This window comes from Hypanus sabinus, chromosome 9, assembly GCF_030144855.1.
Source record: "Hypanus sabinus isolate sHypSab1 chromosome 9, sHypSab1.hap1, whole genome shotgun sequence".
Lineage (NCBI taxonomy): Eukaryota > Metazoa > Chordata > Chondrichthyes > Myliobatiformes > Dasyatidae > Hypanus > Hypanus sabinus.
The window spans coordinates 110884543-110901929 of NC_082714.1; the positions used below are offsets into that span (position 1 = coordinate 110884543).

Below are 17387 nucleotides of genomic sequence, written 5' to 3' on the forward strand. Positions count from 1 at the left end.
AATATTATTTAATAACTATTCAACAAAATTGTGAAGTGCACCTTTAACCACAAAGGGCTTTCAGATGGTTTGTTGCAAACCTAGCTAGTTAAATTACTTAAATATAAAATTAATTGTTCTCTCAATCATGTAAGGCACAGTTAATTTATTCTATATATTTCATTGGTTGGTTAAGTAGTTCTGACATTTAGTTCTTTGTGTTTTTAGTTATTCAATTTGTGTTATTCTTGATTGTTTTGTTGTCTATTATATCAGGAAACCCCATCAAGATCAACTATTCTTAAAAAGAACAGAAGAGGAGAGAAGGATAGAGTTCCTTCAGCTGAAGCACACACATCAGGTTAATATTTTAACATGGGAGATAATTTAATTATCTTGTTTTTGTACATTTGCTAATTTCCTTTACATAAATTGATATTCTTGCTTTGCCCTATTTCATGCATACAAAATGTATACAAATAAATGTTTTTAATTGTTATATTTTTGTTCTTTTTTGGGATCTGTGTGAGCTGATAAATCTAGCATTGTTGCCCATCACTCATTGTCTGACAATGTGGTGATGAGCCACTGCCTTTAACTAGCACAGACTTTGGTGAAGGCATTCCCACAGTGCCTATGGGCAGTGAGTAATGCCCTACCCTTGGACAACATCAGTGGCATGGAGAGGGGAATCTTGCAGCTTGGGCAACTGCCAGTCTTCCATATAAAAAAACCTTGCACAGGCTTGCGCCCTAGAAACTTTCCAAGGTGCAAATCCACGGTCTATCGAGACTAACAGAGGCCTACACATGGTCAGTGAGTTCCAGGATTTAGTTTTAATGATGACCACCAATATATTTCTAAATCAGGATGATGTGTGACCTGGGTGAGGTTATCTGTAGGTGTTTTTAACTGCCAGCTGATCTGGTCCTTCTTAGTAGAGATCACAAGCTTTGAAAACTACTAATCACCCAAAATATGAAAATGCAATATTGAGAATAATTCAGATCCAGTTTATTGTCATTTAGAAACCACAAATGCAAGCAGTTAAAAAATGAGACAACATTCCTCCAGAATGATATCACAAAAGCATATGACAGAACAGGCTACACCAGAAAATCCACATAACATATGGCAATCCCCAATCCAGAGTCCGGAGAGGCTGCCGCGTATTAATATCGCTCTACCGTCTTAGCGCGTTCCCCAGAAAGGAGTTCTAAATCCACCAGACAAACAAGACCAAAAACTAAAGCTACAAGACCTGCACAAAACCACATAGTTACAACAGTGCAACCAATAGCATAATTGATAAAAAAAAACGGACCACGGGCACAGTAAAAATAGTCCAAAGGTGTTAAAGGACTAAAAGTTCAATGAAATCACCACACAGTTTCCACATGTCCCTAGGGTCCCGACAGACTCGCCATCTCACGCCGGCAGCAGAAGGGAATACCCCCGCTATGGACTTCCACGGCGCCGCCCGACTCAGCCCCACAGACGCAGCACACAATGAAAGCGACCTGACCGCAGCGGACTCCGAGTCCATCGAACCTCCGAACCGATGACCATCTCCTCCGGCACAGCTTCTCCAAGCACCATCCTCTGCCAAGCATATTAAGATGGCCCCGCCAATGGCCATCAGCAACACGACCCTAAGGACTGGGGGCCTGTTCTTCCCAGCAAAGTCCCTGACCTCACAGCAGCAGCAGCAACGAAGAAGGTCTTCCTGGAGATTTCCTGATGTTTCTCCGTGCTCCTGCGTCCGTTTTCAATCAATTATGATTGCGCACGGCGCCCCACTTCACAAATAACAGATAATCAGCTCTGGAGTGGCCGCTGCAAGCTGTGTCATGCCTCCATCTTGTTCCAATTATTTTCCCAAGTCAACCTAGGGAAGTAATGGTACAAACTTCGGAAATAACTTTTGCCTTACTGAAGTTATCACTTATCGCACTATCTGAGTGGGAGCATAAGTAGTGAGTTTTCTCAAAAAAAATGAAATAAGTTTTCAAGAATGAAGTACATATTTTGAACCTCAGTCACCATCACAATGACCTATCTGCAGGTATTTGGGCTATATATAATATTATTTCAGTTAATCCCCAGAAAACAAAAGCATTTCACTGTACTTGGGTGAAGAAAATTGCATCCTCACTCAGTAAGTAGCGCAATTGAGAACAGAAAGTTGCAAATGAATATTGCTAGCTAATTGAGTGGCCAAAGTTGCAGCAGATGGACGTTTAATATAACTAAGTCCAAGGATTTCTTCCTTAGACCAGGCAGGATGGATGTCAATGATCAAGAAGGGAACAGCATTCCAGTGGTTGGAGTAATATATTGCAGGAAAGGCAGTTTGTGGTTGTTAGATATCATTTATCCCAATGGCAGGACACTACTGCAGGAGTTCTCCAGGGCAGTTTCCTAGGTCCAGCCACTTAAAGTAACTTCATCATAAATTCAGAATGAGGAGTGTTTCCTGATGGTTCCACAATGTTTATTTCCATCTGCAGCATCTCAACAAAGAAAGTAGTCCAAGCCTGCATACAGCAAGTTCTAATCAACAACAAGGCATGGACTGCTAAATAGCAACCAAAGTTAATGCCACCAAAGTGTCCAGTAATGCCCTTCTTCAACAAGAGAGAGTCGCATTGCTTATCCATGATACTCAATATCACACAGTATAAATATTCTGGGATCACCATCAACTTGATGAGTCACTTAAGTACAGTTGTAGTGAGTGACTCACCTCTTGATACTCCAAAACTTTAGCACAGTCATCAATGCACAAGTCAGAATTGCAAAAGAATGAAAATGTTAAAAGAATTGCACATGCTGGAAATCTGAAATAATAAACACAAAATTCTGGAAGCTAGAAACACTGAACAGGCCAAGCAGCATTTATGGAAAGAGAAACAGTGTCAATATTGCAGATCAAAGTCCCTACACCAGACCTGGGAAAGAAATAAAAATGGAGGCTTTAAGTTACAGAGAGGTGGTAAGATGGATAGGACAAAGAAAATATCTTTGATAGGTTAAGGACAGGATTGATGTTGAGATGATTGTAAGAGGTCTACAATCAAGTAGCTTAATAGAGGCAGTTAGTGGATGATAATACAATCAAAGAAATGTAAAACACTGCTAATACCATGGTTGTGCAACATGCTGAGATGGTTGGTCAGTAGCAATGGTGAGAAGAAAACTAAGTTGCAAATGGAACAGTCTCTGAAATGGAAGGGAGTGGGAAATATGCCTGATGGGGATATCTTCTAGCATCTGGTGAAAATTTCAAAATATGGTTTGTAAAATATTAAGGGTGGTGGTGTGAGACATGTGGTCCAAGGGAGTTGTATATTTTTCTGTCCAGGAGAAGAGGAGGTGAGAACAGAGGTGTTGCAAAAGATGAAATGTAGTCTGCTATTGTAAAGACGAAGGCACAGTTCAGGAAAAAAGACAGTTCAGAGGCAACTCTGTGGGAAGATTCATCATCAAAGCATGAAGATGAAAGTGGATGAAGTGGAAGAATGGAATGGAGATCTGATGGAAGGAAGTATAGCTGTGAGAGTCTATAAGTATGCTTGTAGTTAGCCTGTTTTCTGAGATAGAGCCATAGAGTACCGTAGCGCAGAAACATTCTCTTCTTCCCCATCTAGTCCATGCTGACCTGATCTGCTTCCAAACCCTCCCCATCCATTTACCCACCCAACATTCTCTCAATATTACAATTAAACCCATATCTACCACTTCCACTGGCAGCTTGTTCTATGCACACACCACGTTCTGACTGAAGAAGCTTTCCCTCAGATTTCCCTTATATATTACACCATTCACTCTAAACTTATGGCCTCTAATTCTACTCTCACCCAATCTGACGGTCAATGATGATGGAGATGTAGGGAAGGAAGGGTGGAGTCAGAGATGGATCATGGTAACGCTAATATGAAAATTGGCAGTAAATGGAATTAATTTTTCAGATTCTCTATGTATGCTAGAAGTGGGAAGCACCAACAAGATGGTTGAAGCAGGTAGACTTGGGATTGAAAGAAGTATCCCACAAAAAGACAAATAGCTTGGACCCATGCAAGTTCCCTTGCTATACCTTTGGTCTGAAGAAAGTGAGTGGAATGAGAAGTTATTCAATGTGTGAACATTTAGCCTGGTGAATGTGTGTATTGGTGGCTGATTGGGTGTATGTTCATGGATGAAGCCTGATGTGGGTTGAAGATGTAGTGGAATTATCTGTCCATGTAAAAAGATGGGACAGGGAATTGGAAGCAGTTGAAGTGATGGAGGTTATCCAAGTGTAATGCAAGTAAGTGGAAAGAGTTTGGGCTAGGAAAGAGAGGATTAAATTTAATTATGAAGCATTAAGTTTAGTTTTGGCAAGAGGACACTGAAGCAATGTGTCTGTTAGGAGAATGCTGTTTGTGGATCTTGGATAGAAGGTAGAAGAGAGCTGTGTGGGGTTGGCACAATCTGAAGTCAGAATCTGTAGAAGAAAGATCTAAGGAAATGAGCTCTGTGACTGTCTGGGAGACAATGGTCTGCTGATCTTTGGGTCATGGTTCAGAGGTAGATGTGAGAATGTGTCTAAAGGCTGACATTTAGTTTCTATGAGATGTTAGGTCCCCAGTACACAAGAGCAATAATGTTTTTGGTAGGTTTGATGAACCTATCCAGAGTACTAATTAGTGAACATTGTTCTACCATTTCAGATAGGGAAAGATGAGTGAGTGAGAGGAGTTGGAAAATCAAGTCAATCGTGTTGCCTTTGACAGCTAGCAGTGAATGGATCTAGAGGAATTAGGATCTTAGAGGGAGGATGAAAGATCAAGTGGATTGGGAAGTCTGGATTTAAGAGAAAAGATGCAGACTTAAGTGAAGATTCCTGCCTAAAGAACAGGCACAGCAGTTGTGACAACAGGTCAATGTCATGTCAGGATCAGGGTTCTAAGAGAGAATATAGGGGGACAAAGTTGGATTTTCAGCTGAAGATCAGAAGAGGTGGCTAAAATACTGTAGGGAATATAGGAGGTGGGGACGAGATGGGGAGAGAGGAAACTCAAGTGGGAGAAAAGGGCATTGGAGTTTACGATATTTAAGGACCCTGGTCAGACCGCACTTGGAGTACTGTGTTCAGTTCTGGTCGCCTCACTATAGGAAGGATGTGGAAACCATAGAAAGGGTTCAGAGATTTACAAAGATCTTGCCTGGTTTGAGGAGCATGCCTTATGAGAATAGGTTGAGTGAACTTGGCCTTTTTTCCTTGGAGCAATGGAGGATGAGAGCTGACCTGATAGAGGTGTATAAGATGATGAGAGGCATTGATCATGAGGGTAGTCAGAGGCTTTTTCCTAGAGCTGAAATGGCTAGCACAAAAGGGCACAGTTTTAAGGTGCTTGGAAGTAGGTAAAGAGGAGATATCAAAGGTAAGTTCTTTATGCAAGAGTGGTGAGTGCGTGGAATGGGCTGCTGGCAATGGTGGTGGAGGCGAATACGATAGAGTCTTTTAAGAGAATCCTGGACAGATATATGGAGCTCAGAAAAACAGAGGGCTATGGGTAACCTTAGGTAATTTGGTAATTTCTCAGTTAAGGATATGTTCGGCACAGCTTTGTGAGCCAAAGGACCTATATTATGCGGTAGGTTTTCTATGTTTCAATGTCTTAAATGAGGATAAATGTCAGATGCAGTGGTGCTGTAGACTATGAAAGCTTTGTGATATAGTCGCGTAGATAGAGAGATCATGTACTTATCATTAAGCATGCATCAGAGAGAGCAATGAGAACACTGCCTTAAGAAATGCTGTATTGTTTAACAAATTTATGAAGGGTAGATTTTCCATTGAATCAGTGAGGGATGAGTTACAACCAGAGGTATTGCTAAGGAAAGTGATATGGCTTTATGGTGGAATATTCTGCACTTGCAATATCAACAACTCTCAAGATTGACACCGCCAAGATAAAGCACCCCTTTTCATTGAACCACACTAAACTTTGATTTTCTCCACTGCTGTATCACACTGACTACAGTGGGTAATAATTATAAAATGCACTGCAATAACTTTCCCAGACATCTGCAACTCAAAGGGACAATGACAGCTGCAACATGGGGATACTATCTGCAGGTTACCCTCCTAAGATGCACACCACCTGCTTTGAAAATACATCTCTGGGTCTTTATCATCAATGGGTCTGAATCTTGGAATTTCCGGCCCAAAGACATTGTGGGAGCTCCTTCACTAGAAGGAGTCCAGCTATTTAAGAAGTTAGATTGCCCGAATTTAAAGAACAATTAGGGTTAGGCAATAAATGATGGTCTTGTCAGTGTCATCCAGAAAATAAGAATTTTATGTTTAAATGTAGGATATTTTTGAAATGATGAAAAGCTAGGAATTTCAATGGAGCTCAGAGGTTTCAATAGTTATATTTAATGTCAAAGAAATGTATACAATATTCATCCTCAAATTTTTTATCTTCACAAACATCCACAAAAACAGAGGAGTTCCCCAAAGAATGAATAACATTTAAACGTTAGGACCCTGAAGCCCCCCAGCTCACCCCTCCCACGCGCAAGAAGCAGCAAGGCAATGACCCCACCTCCACCAGCAAAAAAAGCATCCACGCCCTCCACCAAGCATGCAAGCGTGCAGCAAAGCATCAATAAAGACTTGCAGTAGCCCAAATGCTACTCCTTCACCTGGTAATTCAACATACCACAGGCTCTCTCTCTCCTCAATAGGGGAAAAAGAGGTGTCCCCGTTTCACAGCGAGAGGAGAGAAATACCAAACAACTCACTGATTTATGATGTTAAAGTCCGTTGTATTGCTTTTTCCGAGCTCTGTGCCTAGAGAGTTGGCCCCAGAAAGGCTTAGGTCTCTTGGCACACAGCCTACAGCGTCATGCTCCTGTATTCTTCCATGACGCCTCAGTCAGGACACTGCCTAGAATCAGTCCGTCTCCAGAGCCATGTAAATCCGGCACCCTGAAGGTGAACTAGTCTCCCAGGCTGCGCCCTTGCGATATCCAAAAATGGCCGGACATGAGGCCCTGAGAGTGAATGCCATTCTCATAATGAACCAAAGTCAAAGTGTAACTCAGGTCTGAGTCTTCAAAAGAATCTTGTAAAGGTAAAAAAGAGATATCAAAGATAGAAATAGAGCTGTTTCCAATGATGCAAGCAAAGGAGTTGCTGTTTAGCGCCATCATGACTTCGCTCTGCCCCTCCAAACTGCAACTATAAACAACAAACAGATACAAGAACAAAGGTAATTCAGATAGACCTATGAAAAAGAAATACACAGAACTGCCAACGCTGGAAATCTGGAGGGGGGGGGGGGTGGGTGGGGGAGAATGAACTGGTAGAAATACTCAGTCTTCAGACAAAAAGGCATGTGCAATTTCCAAGGCAGGAGGAGAATCAGATCATCGTAGCAGTTGATGGTTAGACTCATTGACAATGATGATGAAACAGCATACAGAGAGGAGGCAGAGTGGCTGGTAGGATGGTGCAAGCACAATGACTTGAATCTTAACATGGACAAGACCAAAGAGGTAATTGTGGACTTTAGGAAGGTACAGGCTAACCACTCCTCACTGCACATAAATGGCTCTTCTGTGGACGGATTTGGCATCAAGTTTTTGGGAGTGATCATAACAAATGATATATCTGCTCCCTCAACTCCATCTCTTTAGTCAAGAAAGCACAGAAGTGTCTCCACTCCCTGAGGAGGTTGTCAACCGAGTATTCCCCCCCCCGTCCCCCTCCCATTCTAACCAATTTCTACAGAAGCACCATTGAGAGTGTACTGACCAGCTGCATCACTATCTAGTATGAGAATTGCAAGGCATCTAATCGCGAGTCCCTACAAAGGATTGTGAGGACCGCTGAGAGTATCGTCAGGGTCTCTCTTCCAACCCTCAGAGATATTTATCAGGGGCACTGCGCACTCAGGGTCTTAAGCATTATGAATAATCCTTCCCATCTGTCCAACAATCTCTTTGACCTCTTACCATCAGGCAGGAGGTACTGTAGCATTAAGACAAGGAATGTTTCCCCAGGCCATGAGCCTACTGAAGTCCCTGCCACAACCCATATCTCATCACTTATGAAGTGCCAGTTCTGTTATACAGTTTACTTTTTAACTTGTGTCTTAAATGCACCTTATTATTTGTGGTAATATCACTTACCATGTGAAATCTATATACAGTGTTGTGCAGTTTGGTTCAGAGGAACGTTGTTTTTGTTTTACAAAATTCATGTGTATGGGTGAAGTGACAATAAACTTGAACTTGGCTAATTACAATTTTGTTGGCTCTTCACTCAGCACTGAAACATCTGGACAGTGAAGGTGCATTCATTGGGGTGCTCTTCATTGACTATAGCTCAGCCTTCAACACTATCATCCCCTGGAAACTAATCAATAAGCTTCAACACCTAGATCTCAATACCTCCTTGAGAAGCTGGATCCTCAATTTCCTTACTTGCAAACCTCAGCCAGTTTGGATTGGCAGCAACATCTGCACAATCATCATTCGCACAGGTGCACTAAAAGGCAGTGTGCTTAGCCCTTTGCTCTATTTGCTTTTTACTTATGATTGTGAGGCTAAATACAGCTCCAATGCAATATTTAAGCTAGGATGCTGTGACTGTGAATGCAACAGACAGAAGGATCCAGGAAGTATGCTGAATCAAATGTGTCAACAAATCAGTATATTGGAGGAAGATTGAAAATCAGGTTGAATGGCATCACAACAGCAACCTCTCACACAACGTCAGCAAAGCAAAAGAGCTTATCATTGACAAGAGGATGAGGAAGCTGGTGGTTCATGAGCCGGTCCTTATCAGGTGGAGAGGTTCAGTAATTTTAAATTCCTTGGCGTTATCATTTCAGAGGATCTTTCCTGGTATCAGCATGTAGATGCCATCACAAGGGAGGCAATTATATCAACAGGCAACTTGAAGTTCAGGGTCACCCTTGCAGATTGAATGGATATGTTCTGCAAAAAAATATAATCCAAGCTGCGTTTGGAATCTCCAGTTTAGAGGTGACATCGTGAGCACTGAATGTAGAGTACTGAATTGAAAGAAGCATGCATAATTATCAGTTCACTTGAAAGAATCACTTCAGCGAAAAGGGAATAAGTAAAAGGTATAGATCTTGCTCATCCTGTAGTTACATTGAAAACATAATGAGAATAAGTTGGTGATAAAGCCAGAAATGTGAACAAGGGAGTTCCAAAGAGAACATTCACTTTTGGATTACTGGAAGTATAGGGAAAGGGAAATATCTCTGGTCTCATGTTGTCAAAAGAGGCAGAAGTGATGGAGCATAAATTTAGAATTCAGAAGGGAAGAGAAATCCACACATCTGCAGGGAGAGTGCGCAAACTCCACTCAGTTTTAGCCTCACTTTCTTGAGCTGTCATAGCTGCAGTTCTAATGCCAAAGTATTTTGTTGATTAGTGAGGTACAGCTGCTGCACAGCTTCAGTGACCCAGACTTTATCCTGACCATTAGATGTATCAACATAGAGTACATGATCTTCCTGCGACTACTCCAGATTGTTCCCATGTCCCAAAGACATGTTGGTTAATGGGGTTTTGCTAGCTATTAAATTGCCCCTAGTGTAGATGGGTTCAGGAGAATCAGGGGAATTAATGGACATTCAAGAAAGAGTATACTGCTAGGAAATAAGTAAGGAAGTAGAATTGATAAAGATAGTTCTGGGAGAATATTTTAATAGGCCAGAATATCTTGAACATTGTAAGGAAAAATTAAACAGAGGGAAACTTACCTTGTGTGGCTTTGTTTTAACTTGCATTACTGCAATCCAGAAGTTGTAAAAGCTGTTTACACTGTAATGGAAACTGAGATGCTGAGTGCTGATGAAATATAATATAATGATGAAATTAGACAGTAGTTCCATTTTCAATGAGGGTTAAAGCAAAAGAATGCAATCATTTTGCTTCCAAAATGCTTTACAAAAAACCACACGAAAGAACTGTAATGGTATTGCTAGTTTCCTGGATATTTGTGTGACTCCACTTCCTTTCCTAGAAGTGTTATTTTCTATCTGTGAAGAGCATGGTGTCCTAGTTCATATAGCTTAATGCAGTTAGCAGCCAATCTATAGTGTTGTTATTCACGTTCAGTTAAGGATGGAGAGACTATTAGAAACTCCCCACTTCCTTTCCAAAGTAATTCCTCCATCCCTGTAAATAATCCACTCTCCTGATCTTTCCCCCATCAGGTAATCTCTCCGCACACACAGATAACTCCGTTGCTCAGATAATCTTCACATTGTAATTGAGGAGGATCTCTCCTTTTGTGGCAGAATCTTAATCTTGGGATCACTTGATTTAAAATAAAATCCCATTTAAGGCAAAGATGAGATAAAGTGTTTTCTCTCAAATGGTAACAAGTCTTTGGAAAGTCTTTTCCTTAAAGGATGGGAGTATTTCTAAGAGAAAGATAGAAAGACCCTTGATAAGCAAAGGATTGAAGGGTTAATGTGGGTAAACAGGAATATGGAGTTGAAGTTCCAGCCAGATCCCCTGTAATCTTATGAAATGGTGTAGCATGCTCTAGGAGCTTAAAAATCCACAGTTTCTGATTCATATGTTCATACAGTATTTATCCTGATATTCTCTCCGTCTTTTGATGAACCTCTGATAATTTAAAAGCAAGAAATAACAATGACAGTAAATATGAAATTAAACAGGAAATACTCAGGAAGTTGGCCACCATCTATGAAAAGAAAATTCCTTCTTTCTCTCCACTCTTTTCTATAAGTGTATATGATGTGGAGATTTGTGACATATATGATTATATGATATATATGTACAATGTCTGAAATACATCTTATGGAAATGTTTGTTTGATGATAAACTTCAATAAAAAAATAAATTACAAAATAAAAGAAAATTCCATATTGGTTTCCTGTTGTTTAACAATTAAAAATTCAACATTTTTATTGCCTAATTTAAAGTAAATAGGTTTAAAAAACACTCAGCAAAAATTATGCTTTTATAGTTTTTGAAGTTTCAGCCACAATCTAAAATGCTTAACTTCTTTATATGCTTAGGTCCAACGCGCCATTCCTCTGTATTCAAACGCATCTGTGGAAAAAATCTTCAAAGTGATTTTTCTGATGTTGAGGAAGAAGAGGGATCAACAGAGCAAAGAGCAAAGCTAGAACCTAGAAGACTATTTAGTTTTGACTTTGGAAGGCCAAACAGAGGTATTTGACTTTTAATTATCTTTAATTTTCATTTATCCCCAGGTACCTTAAGTATTATCTACTAGTATACTCTGATCATCTTTCACAAGTCTTGCAACAATCTTCTCCTTGCTATTTTCTTCCTGATCTTACCTGCTCATCCTTCATCATGGTAAATGTAGACCCCTTGCCAACTTGGGAAAATCATCACACAATCTTAATTAATTCAAAACTCACAGCTTATTGTATTAACACAAATATCCTTGGAAATTATGTTGGCCCCTGGCCAACAGCTTAGGTTCTTCAATGCTACTCTTCCTTTTGTATCAGTACTTATCCAGACCACCATGGCAACTTAAAACACCAAAATAAAGAGAGAATCAGGGCAAAATTATATTCTTTCTCCCTCCTCCAAGGATGGGAGTCTTCTGTGCAATGGTTAACTCCCAGAGTTTTGTTGCTCAGCATCTGCTGTTCTTGTTCCTTTTTCTTATTAGTTCTGCATCATTATGCTTCAATTCTGTTGGTTCTAGCTAGCTTGTGTCAACCTTTCATTGGCTGTGGCCCAAGGCTACAGGTAGCATTACCTCATTGCTCTCCTTCCTCATAAGGACTTGCTTTTGATGTTATTCTTGTGTTTTTCTCTGAGTCATGTAATTATAACCTCTTACTGCATTTCATGCCAGACACTGGGCTCAGATTACTTACATTCACAAACTATTCATTTGTTTGTTTTTACCTTATCAAAGAACATCCCTCAAGTAACTTCTTTCTTGGAAGTGATCTCTGATTTAACAGATTGTCAGAAGGGGCCTTATTATGTCTATTTTCAATTGCTCTGATCCAGCCAGAACCGGTTTGGGAAACCGTTCACAAAATGGTGGTCACAAGAAGAGTCTTACGGTAGTGCTAAATATTTTGTGAACCCTGTAGAATTTCCTCTTTTTCTGCATAAACATGACCTAAAATGTAATCAGATCTTCACATATGTCCTAAATCTAGATAAAGAGAACCTGATAAAGTAAATAATACAAAAAAGTTGTACTTGTTCATTTATTTATTGAAAAAAAAGATCCAACATTACATGTGTTTGTTGGAAAAGTTATGTGAATTTTTGATTTAAGTTAACAGGTGTCACCCCCTTGTACAGCAATAACTTCAACCAAACATTTCTGGTAAATTTTGATCAGACCTGCATCTCAATTTAGAGGAATTTTAGGCCATTCCTCCTTATAAAACTGCTTCAACTCTAGGATGTTTGTGGGCTTCCTTGCATGAACTGCTTGCTTCTGGTCCTTCCACAACAATCCTATAGGATTAAGATCAAGACTTTGACTCGGCCATTCCGAAACATGAATTTTCTTCATTTTAAGCCATTCTGTAGTTGATTTACTCTTATCTTTCGGTCATTGTTTTGTTGCATTATCCAACTTCTATTAAGCTTCACGGGATAGTCTGCTACCCTGACATTCTCCTGTAAAATGTCTTGATACAATTTTGAATTCATGGTTCCCTCAATGATTGCAAGCAGTCCAGGCCCTAAGCAGCAAAACAGCCTCAAACCAAGATGCTTCTTCCACCATGTTTCACGGTCGGGATGAGGTTTTGGTCCTGGTGTGCAATGCCCTTTTTCCTCCAAACATAGCAATGTATATTTCTGCCAAAAAGTTCAACTTTTGTCTCATCTATCCATAGAACATTGTCTCAGAAGCATTGTAAAACTTCCAAGTGGTCTTTTGCAAACTTGAGACATGCAGCTTTGTTTTTCTTTGCAGAGTAGTGGTTTCTTCTGTGGTGTCCTTCCATGAACATTATTCTTGTTCGGTATTTTTCTTATAGCGGACAGATGAACAGAGACCTTTGCAAGTTCAAGAGATTTCTGCAGGTCTTTTGCTGTTACCTTTGGGTTCTTTTTCACCTTCTTCAGCATCGCACATTCTGCTCTTGGTGTGATCTTTTCAGGATGCCTACTCCTAGGGATTTCCAGGAAGCCCTGTTTCCATCCAAGGGATCAGTGTGGATATGGTGGAGGATTACAAATACCTGGGGATACGAATTGACAATAAACTGGACTAGTCAAAGAACACTGAGGCTGTCTACAAGAAGGGTCAGAACCATCTCTATTTCCTGAGGAGACTGAGGTCCTTTAACATCTACTGGACGATGCTGAGGATGTTCAACAAGTCTGTGGTGGCCAGTGCTATCGTGTTTGCTGTTGTGTGCTGGGGCAGCAGGTTGAGGGTAGCAGACACCAACAGAATCAACAAACTCATTTGTAAGGCCAGTGATGTTGTGGGGGTGAAACTGGACTCTGATGGTGGTGTCTGAAAAGAGGATGCTGTCCAAGTTGCATGCCATCTTGGACAACGACTCCTATCCACTCCATTATGTACTGATTAGGCATAGGAGAACATTCAGCCAGAGACTCATTCCACCGACTTGTAACACTAAGTGTCATAGGAAGTCATTCCTACCTGTGGCCATCAAACTTTACAACTCCTCCCTCGGAGTGTCAGGCACCCTGAGCCAATAGGCTGGTCCTGGATTTATTTCCACTTGGCATAATTAGCTTATTATTATTTAATTATTTATGGTTTTATATTGCTATATTTCTACACTATTCTTGGTTGGTGTGGCTGTAACAAAACCCACTTTCCCTCGGGATCAATAAAGTATGTCTGTCTGTCTGTCTGAGAGTAGCAACATTACTGAGTTTAGTCCATTTGTAGACAATTTCTTGTACTGTAAACTGATGAACACTCAGGTCTATAAATGCTTTTGTAGCCTTTTCCAGTTTGATGCATTGCTACAATTCTTCTTCTAAGGTCCTCGGAAAGTTTCTTTGGTCGAGGCATGGTGCACATGAACAGATCTTTCTTGAGAAGAACAGGCTCTGTCAATAACCAGACTTTCTGTGTCTTTTTTATAGAGCTGGGCACATCTCATCTCATCTCATTGATAAAAATGCATAGAACAATACAGCACAGTACAGGCCCTTCGGCCCACAGTGTTGTGCCAACCCTTAAACCCTGCCTCCCATACAACCCTCCACCTTAAATTCCTCCATATACCTGTAAAACACCGAACTCCAAACAGTTTTTGTAGAAGGCATTACTCCAGAGGTTCACATACCTTTTCCAATGAAATACATGTAATAGAACCATTGAACACTACAGCACAGTACAGGCCCTTCAGCCCTCCATGTTGTGCCAACCCATATAATCCTTAAAAAAAGTACTAAACCCACACTGCCCCATAACTCTCCATTTTTCTTTCATCCAATATTGGAATATTTTTCTCAATAAATAAATGAACAAGTATAATGTTCTTCTGTGTTATTCATTTAATTGGGCTCCCTTTATCTTGTTTTAGGATGCGTGAAATCTGATTACATTTCAGGTCATGTTTATGCAGAAATGGAGAAAGTCCTACAGGGTTCATAAACTTTCTAGTGCCACTATACAAAATGACAAATTCCATTCCAATTGCATATGGCAAGATCAAAAACATATTGTCTTTCCCTTTTCCACTGTTGTCGACTCATTTCAGTTATCTGTTTCACAGATTTTTAATTCCTTCATGGTTAGCATCAAAGGTAATTGAGAAAAGGCTGAATGTAGTGTTTGAGCGTTATTGCACAAGAAAGAATAGGATTCTCAGTTTTACTGCACTTAATGCTTTGGGTGTGAGTGGAACATTAGACCTTCTTGGCCTTTTACAAAAATTATCATAGATTCCCCTTGCAGAATAACCCTTCATTTATGTTAAAGAACTACTAAACCCTTCAATCTTTCAGCATGACTGGTGTCTCTCTTCCTTGGTATTGGTATGTAAAGTGCCTTCTGCCTTCTTCCTAAGTTTTGAAGCACAAAGATAAACACCAGAAATTGCTAACCAGAGCTTTAGAAATATTATCCATTTTCTCGTAAAGTTTTTGTATTTGCATTTCTTCTCTCCATTTAGAAAGTCAGTTTTTTTTCTGAAAATTTCAACTTGTGTGGCCAACTTTAAAGAGTTATGTATTGGTAATTCCAAATCTCTGTACCATAACCAGTTTTAAAATCCTCATTGGATCATTTGTACTTCCCTATAGGTTACAGGGTTGACGATGTTGCTGACATTCAGGAGGAAGAAGTAATCAGATGCTTTGCCATTTCGTCACGTGAGGAAAGGAGTTTGATGTTGGAGATGGAGAAGATGTTGGGGACATTGCTGGTTATGGAGAGGAGAAGGGATTTGAAGACATTGTTAATTTTATGCATAAATAGCAATGTAGATAGGATTGGAGAACAGATTGAAGGTGTTTGTGGTGTTTGGGGAATAATGAAGGGATTGGAAGCTCTGCTACTTGAAGAAGGAATCCGTAACACTGCTGATGTTGGAGTTAGGAAAGAGAGATTATAGAATTTTGTTTTGGGAAGGGTCTGACTTACTTCTTGTGAAGGGTTGGGAAAGGTAATCAGAAACCCTTTTTTTCTTGTGTATCGAACAGGGTGTAATACACCAAGTGATCTATTCCTTTGGATGATATTTACATCCAAATAAATTTCATACTCTCCTACTGAATGTATTTTGGAAATATATGGCCAGAACTTCTGAGGTTTCTAACTTTACTGCCTTAAAGTCACCAATCTTTAAAATATCTCTTTTTACTAACTTTCTCTCCAGTTTCCCTATGAATTCCCATTTCATGTAATACCTTCCTCTCAAGTGATAACAGAGATGCAATATAGTAACTTACTATTCCCAGCAGTGTTATTAGCTGAAGAAGTCTAGCTCAAAATGACTTCACCTTTGCTTTGACAATGCAGTACTATTTATAAGATTATATTATGGATCTTACAGCTGCAAAGATGACCGTTGAAATCACTACAAAACTGAAGTCAGGACATGAGATGAGATGTAGCATAGTGTAATCATACTCAAACGCATCACTGAGATTCCCTAGCAATGAGTGAGACTCCTTAAGAGCTCAGTAAAATCCTATGGAAGAGCCAACTAAGGTTACAAATATTACTGTTTTCTTTCAGATTGAGCAGTTGTAATTAATGGAATATTACAAGTATCAGTGCTTGGGCCTCAGCTACTTACAATCTGTATTAATGAGATAGATAAATAAGTAGATATACCCATTCTGGATGCTGAAGTTGAGGAATAAGCTGCTACAAAAACCATCATTCAAAATTGTGACGAGGAGGTCGTCACATATTCCCTCTCCACTGCGATTAGTTTTTGCTTATAATTTGTCAGTGCCTCCAGTTGAACTCTGTCTTTTTGTGTGTTTCCCCCTAGCTGTCAGTCTGTGGTTTTGTATTGCCATGTGCTCCTGTCCCCGCTCCTGCTCTATTCCAGCCCCTGGATTACTGAGTACTCCATCTCTCATCTACTTCTCATTATTACTTGTATTGCTGCCACCTGTGTCTCATCTGACTCTCTGTTTGTTACTCAGTGTATTTCAGTCCTGTATTTTCACCTGTTTGTTTCCAAATTGTGCTAGTAAATTTTCCTGAGCCTTTCCAGCATTCGTACCTGTACTCTGACTGTCTGAATATCGACTCTGCCTGTTTCCTGATTCTGGTTTTTGGATTTCTCTGGATGTTTTGACCTCTCCCTGAACTTTGATGCCAACTTTGTTTGCACGTTGGGATTTGTTACTTAATTTATATCACTGTGTGCACAGTACTGGGTCTGTGATTGGATCCCTGCTCCAGCGCCCTGACACAGTTATAGAGAACTTACAAAGGAGAACTCCTCTTCCTATTCTTCCTCGCTTTCTCACTACTTGTGTGTTATATTGATTTACATGCAATTTGGTATAAAATTATGCATGGTTTGGAATAGGAAGGATCTCCTTCCCTTAGAAGGCGGGTCAAAATCCAAGAGTGGTTGATTGAATTGGTAAAAGAATTGGGGAAATAAGAAAAATATTTTGTCACTCAGGGGGTGTTGAGTCTGGAATTCACTGTTTGAAAGGATGATGGAGGCGGAACACCTCATCAATTGATAAAATGTTTGGATAGGTGCTGGAAGAACTGTGACCTGCAAGGGTATAGACGAATACAATGGAAGATTGTATTAGCTTAGGTAGATGTGATGAGTTGAATGACTTCATGTGTTAACATTTTCTGTAAAACTATAAATGTGTGGAATTTTTTTTATTTTGCACAAGATGATGTAATTAAAGAGCAG

General features: G+C 40.0%; 1 protein-coding gene across 1 annotated transcript in view; it reads left to right on the forward strand.

The window, feature by feature from the left end:
- LOC132400108 (uncharacterized) overlaps positions 1–15602 on the forward strand; it is a 187254-nt gene extending 171652 nt beyond the window's left edge. The window contains exons 18-20 of the mRNA XM_059981185.1: positions 256–340; positions 11064–11219; positions 15292–15602. Of these exons, the coding sequence (XP_059837168.1) occupies positions 256–340; positions 11064–11219; positions 15292–15602 (552 nt within the window). The remainder of the gene's footprint in view (positions 1–255; positions 341–11063; positions 11220–15291) is intronic.
- Positions 15603–17387: the final 1785 nt, after the last annotated feature.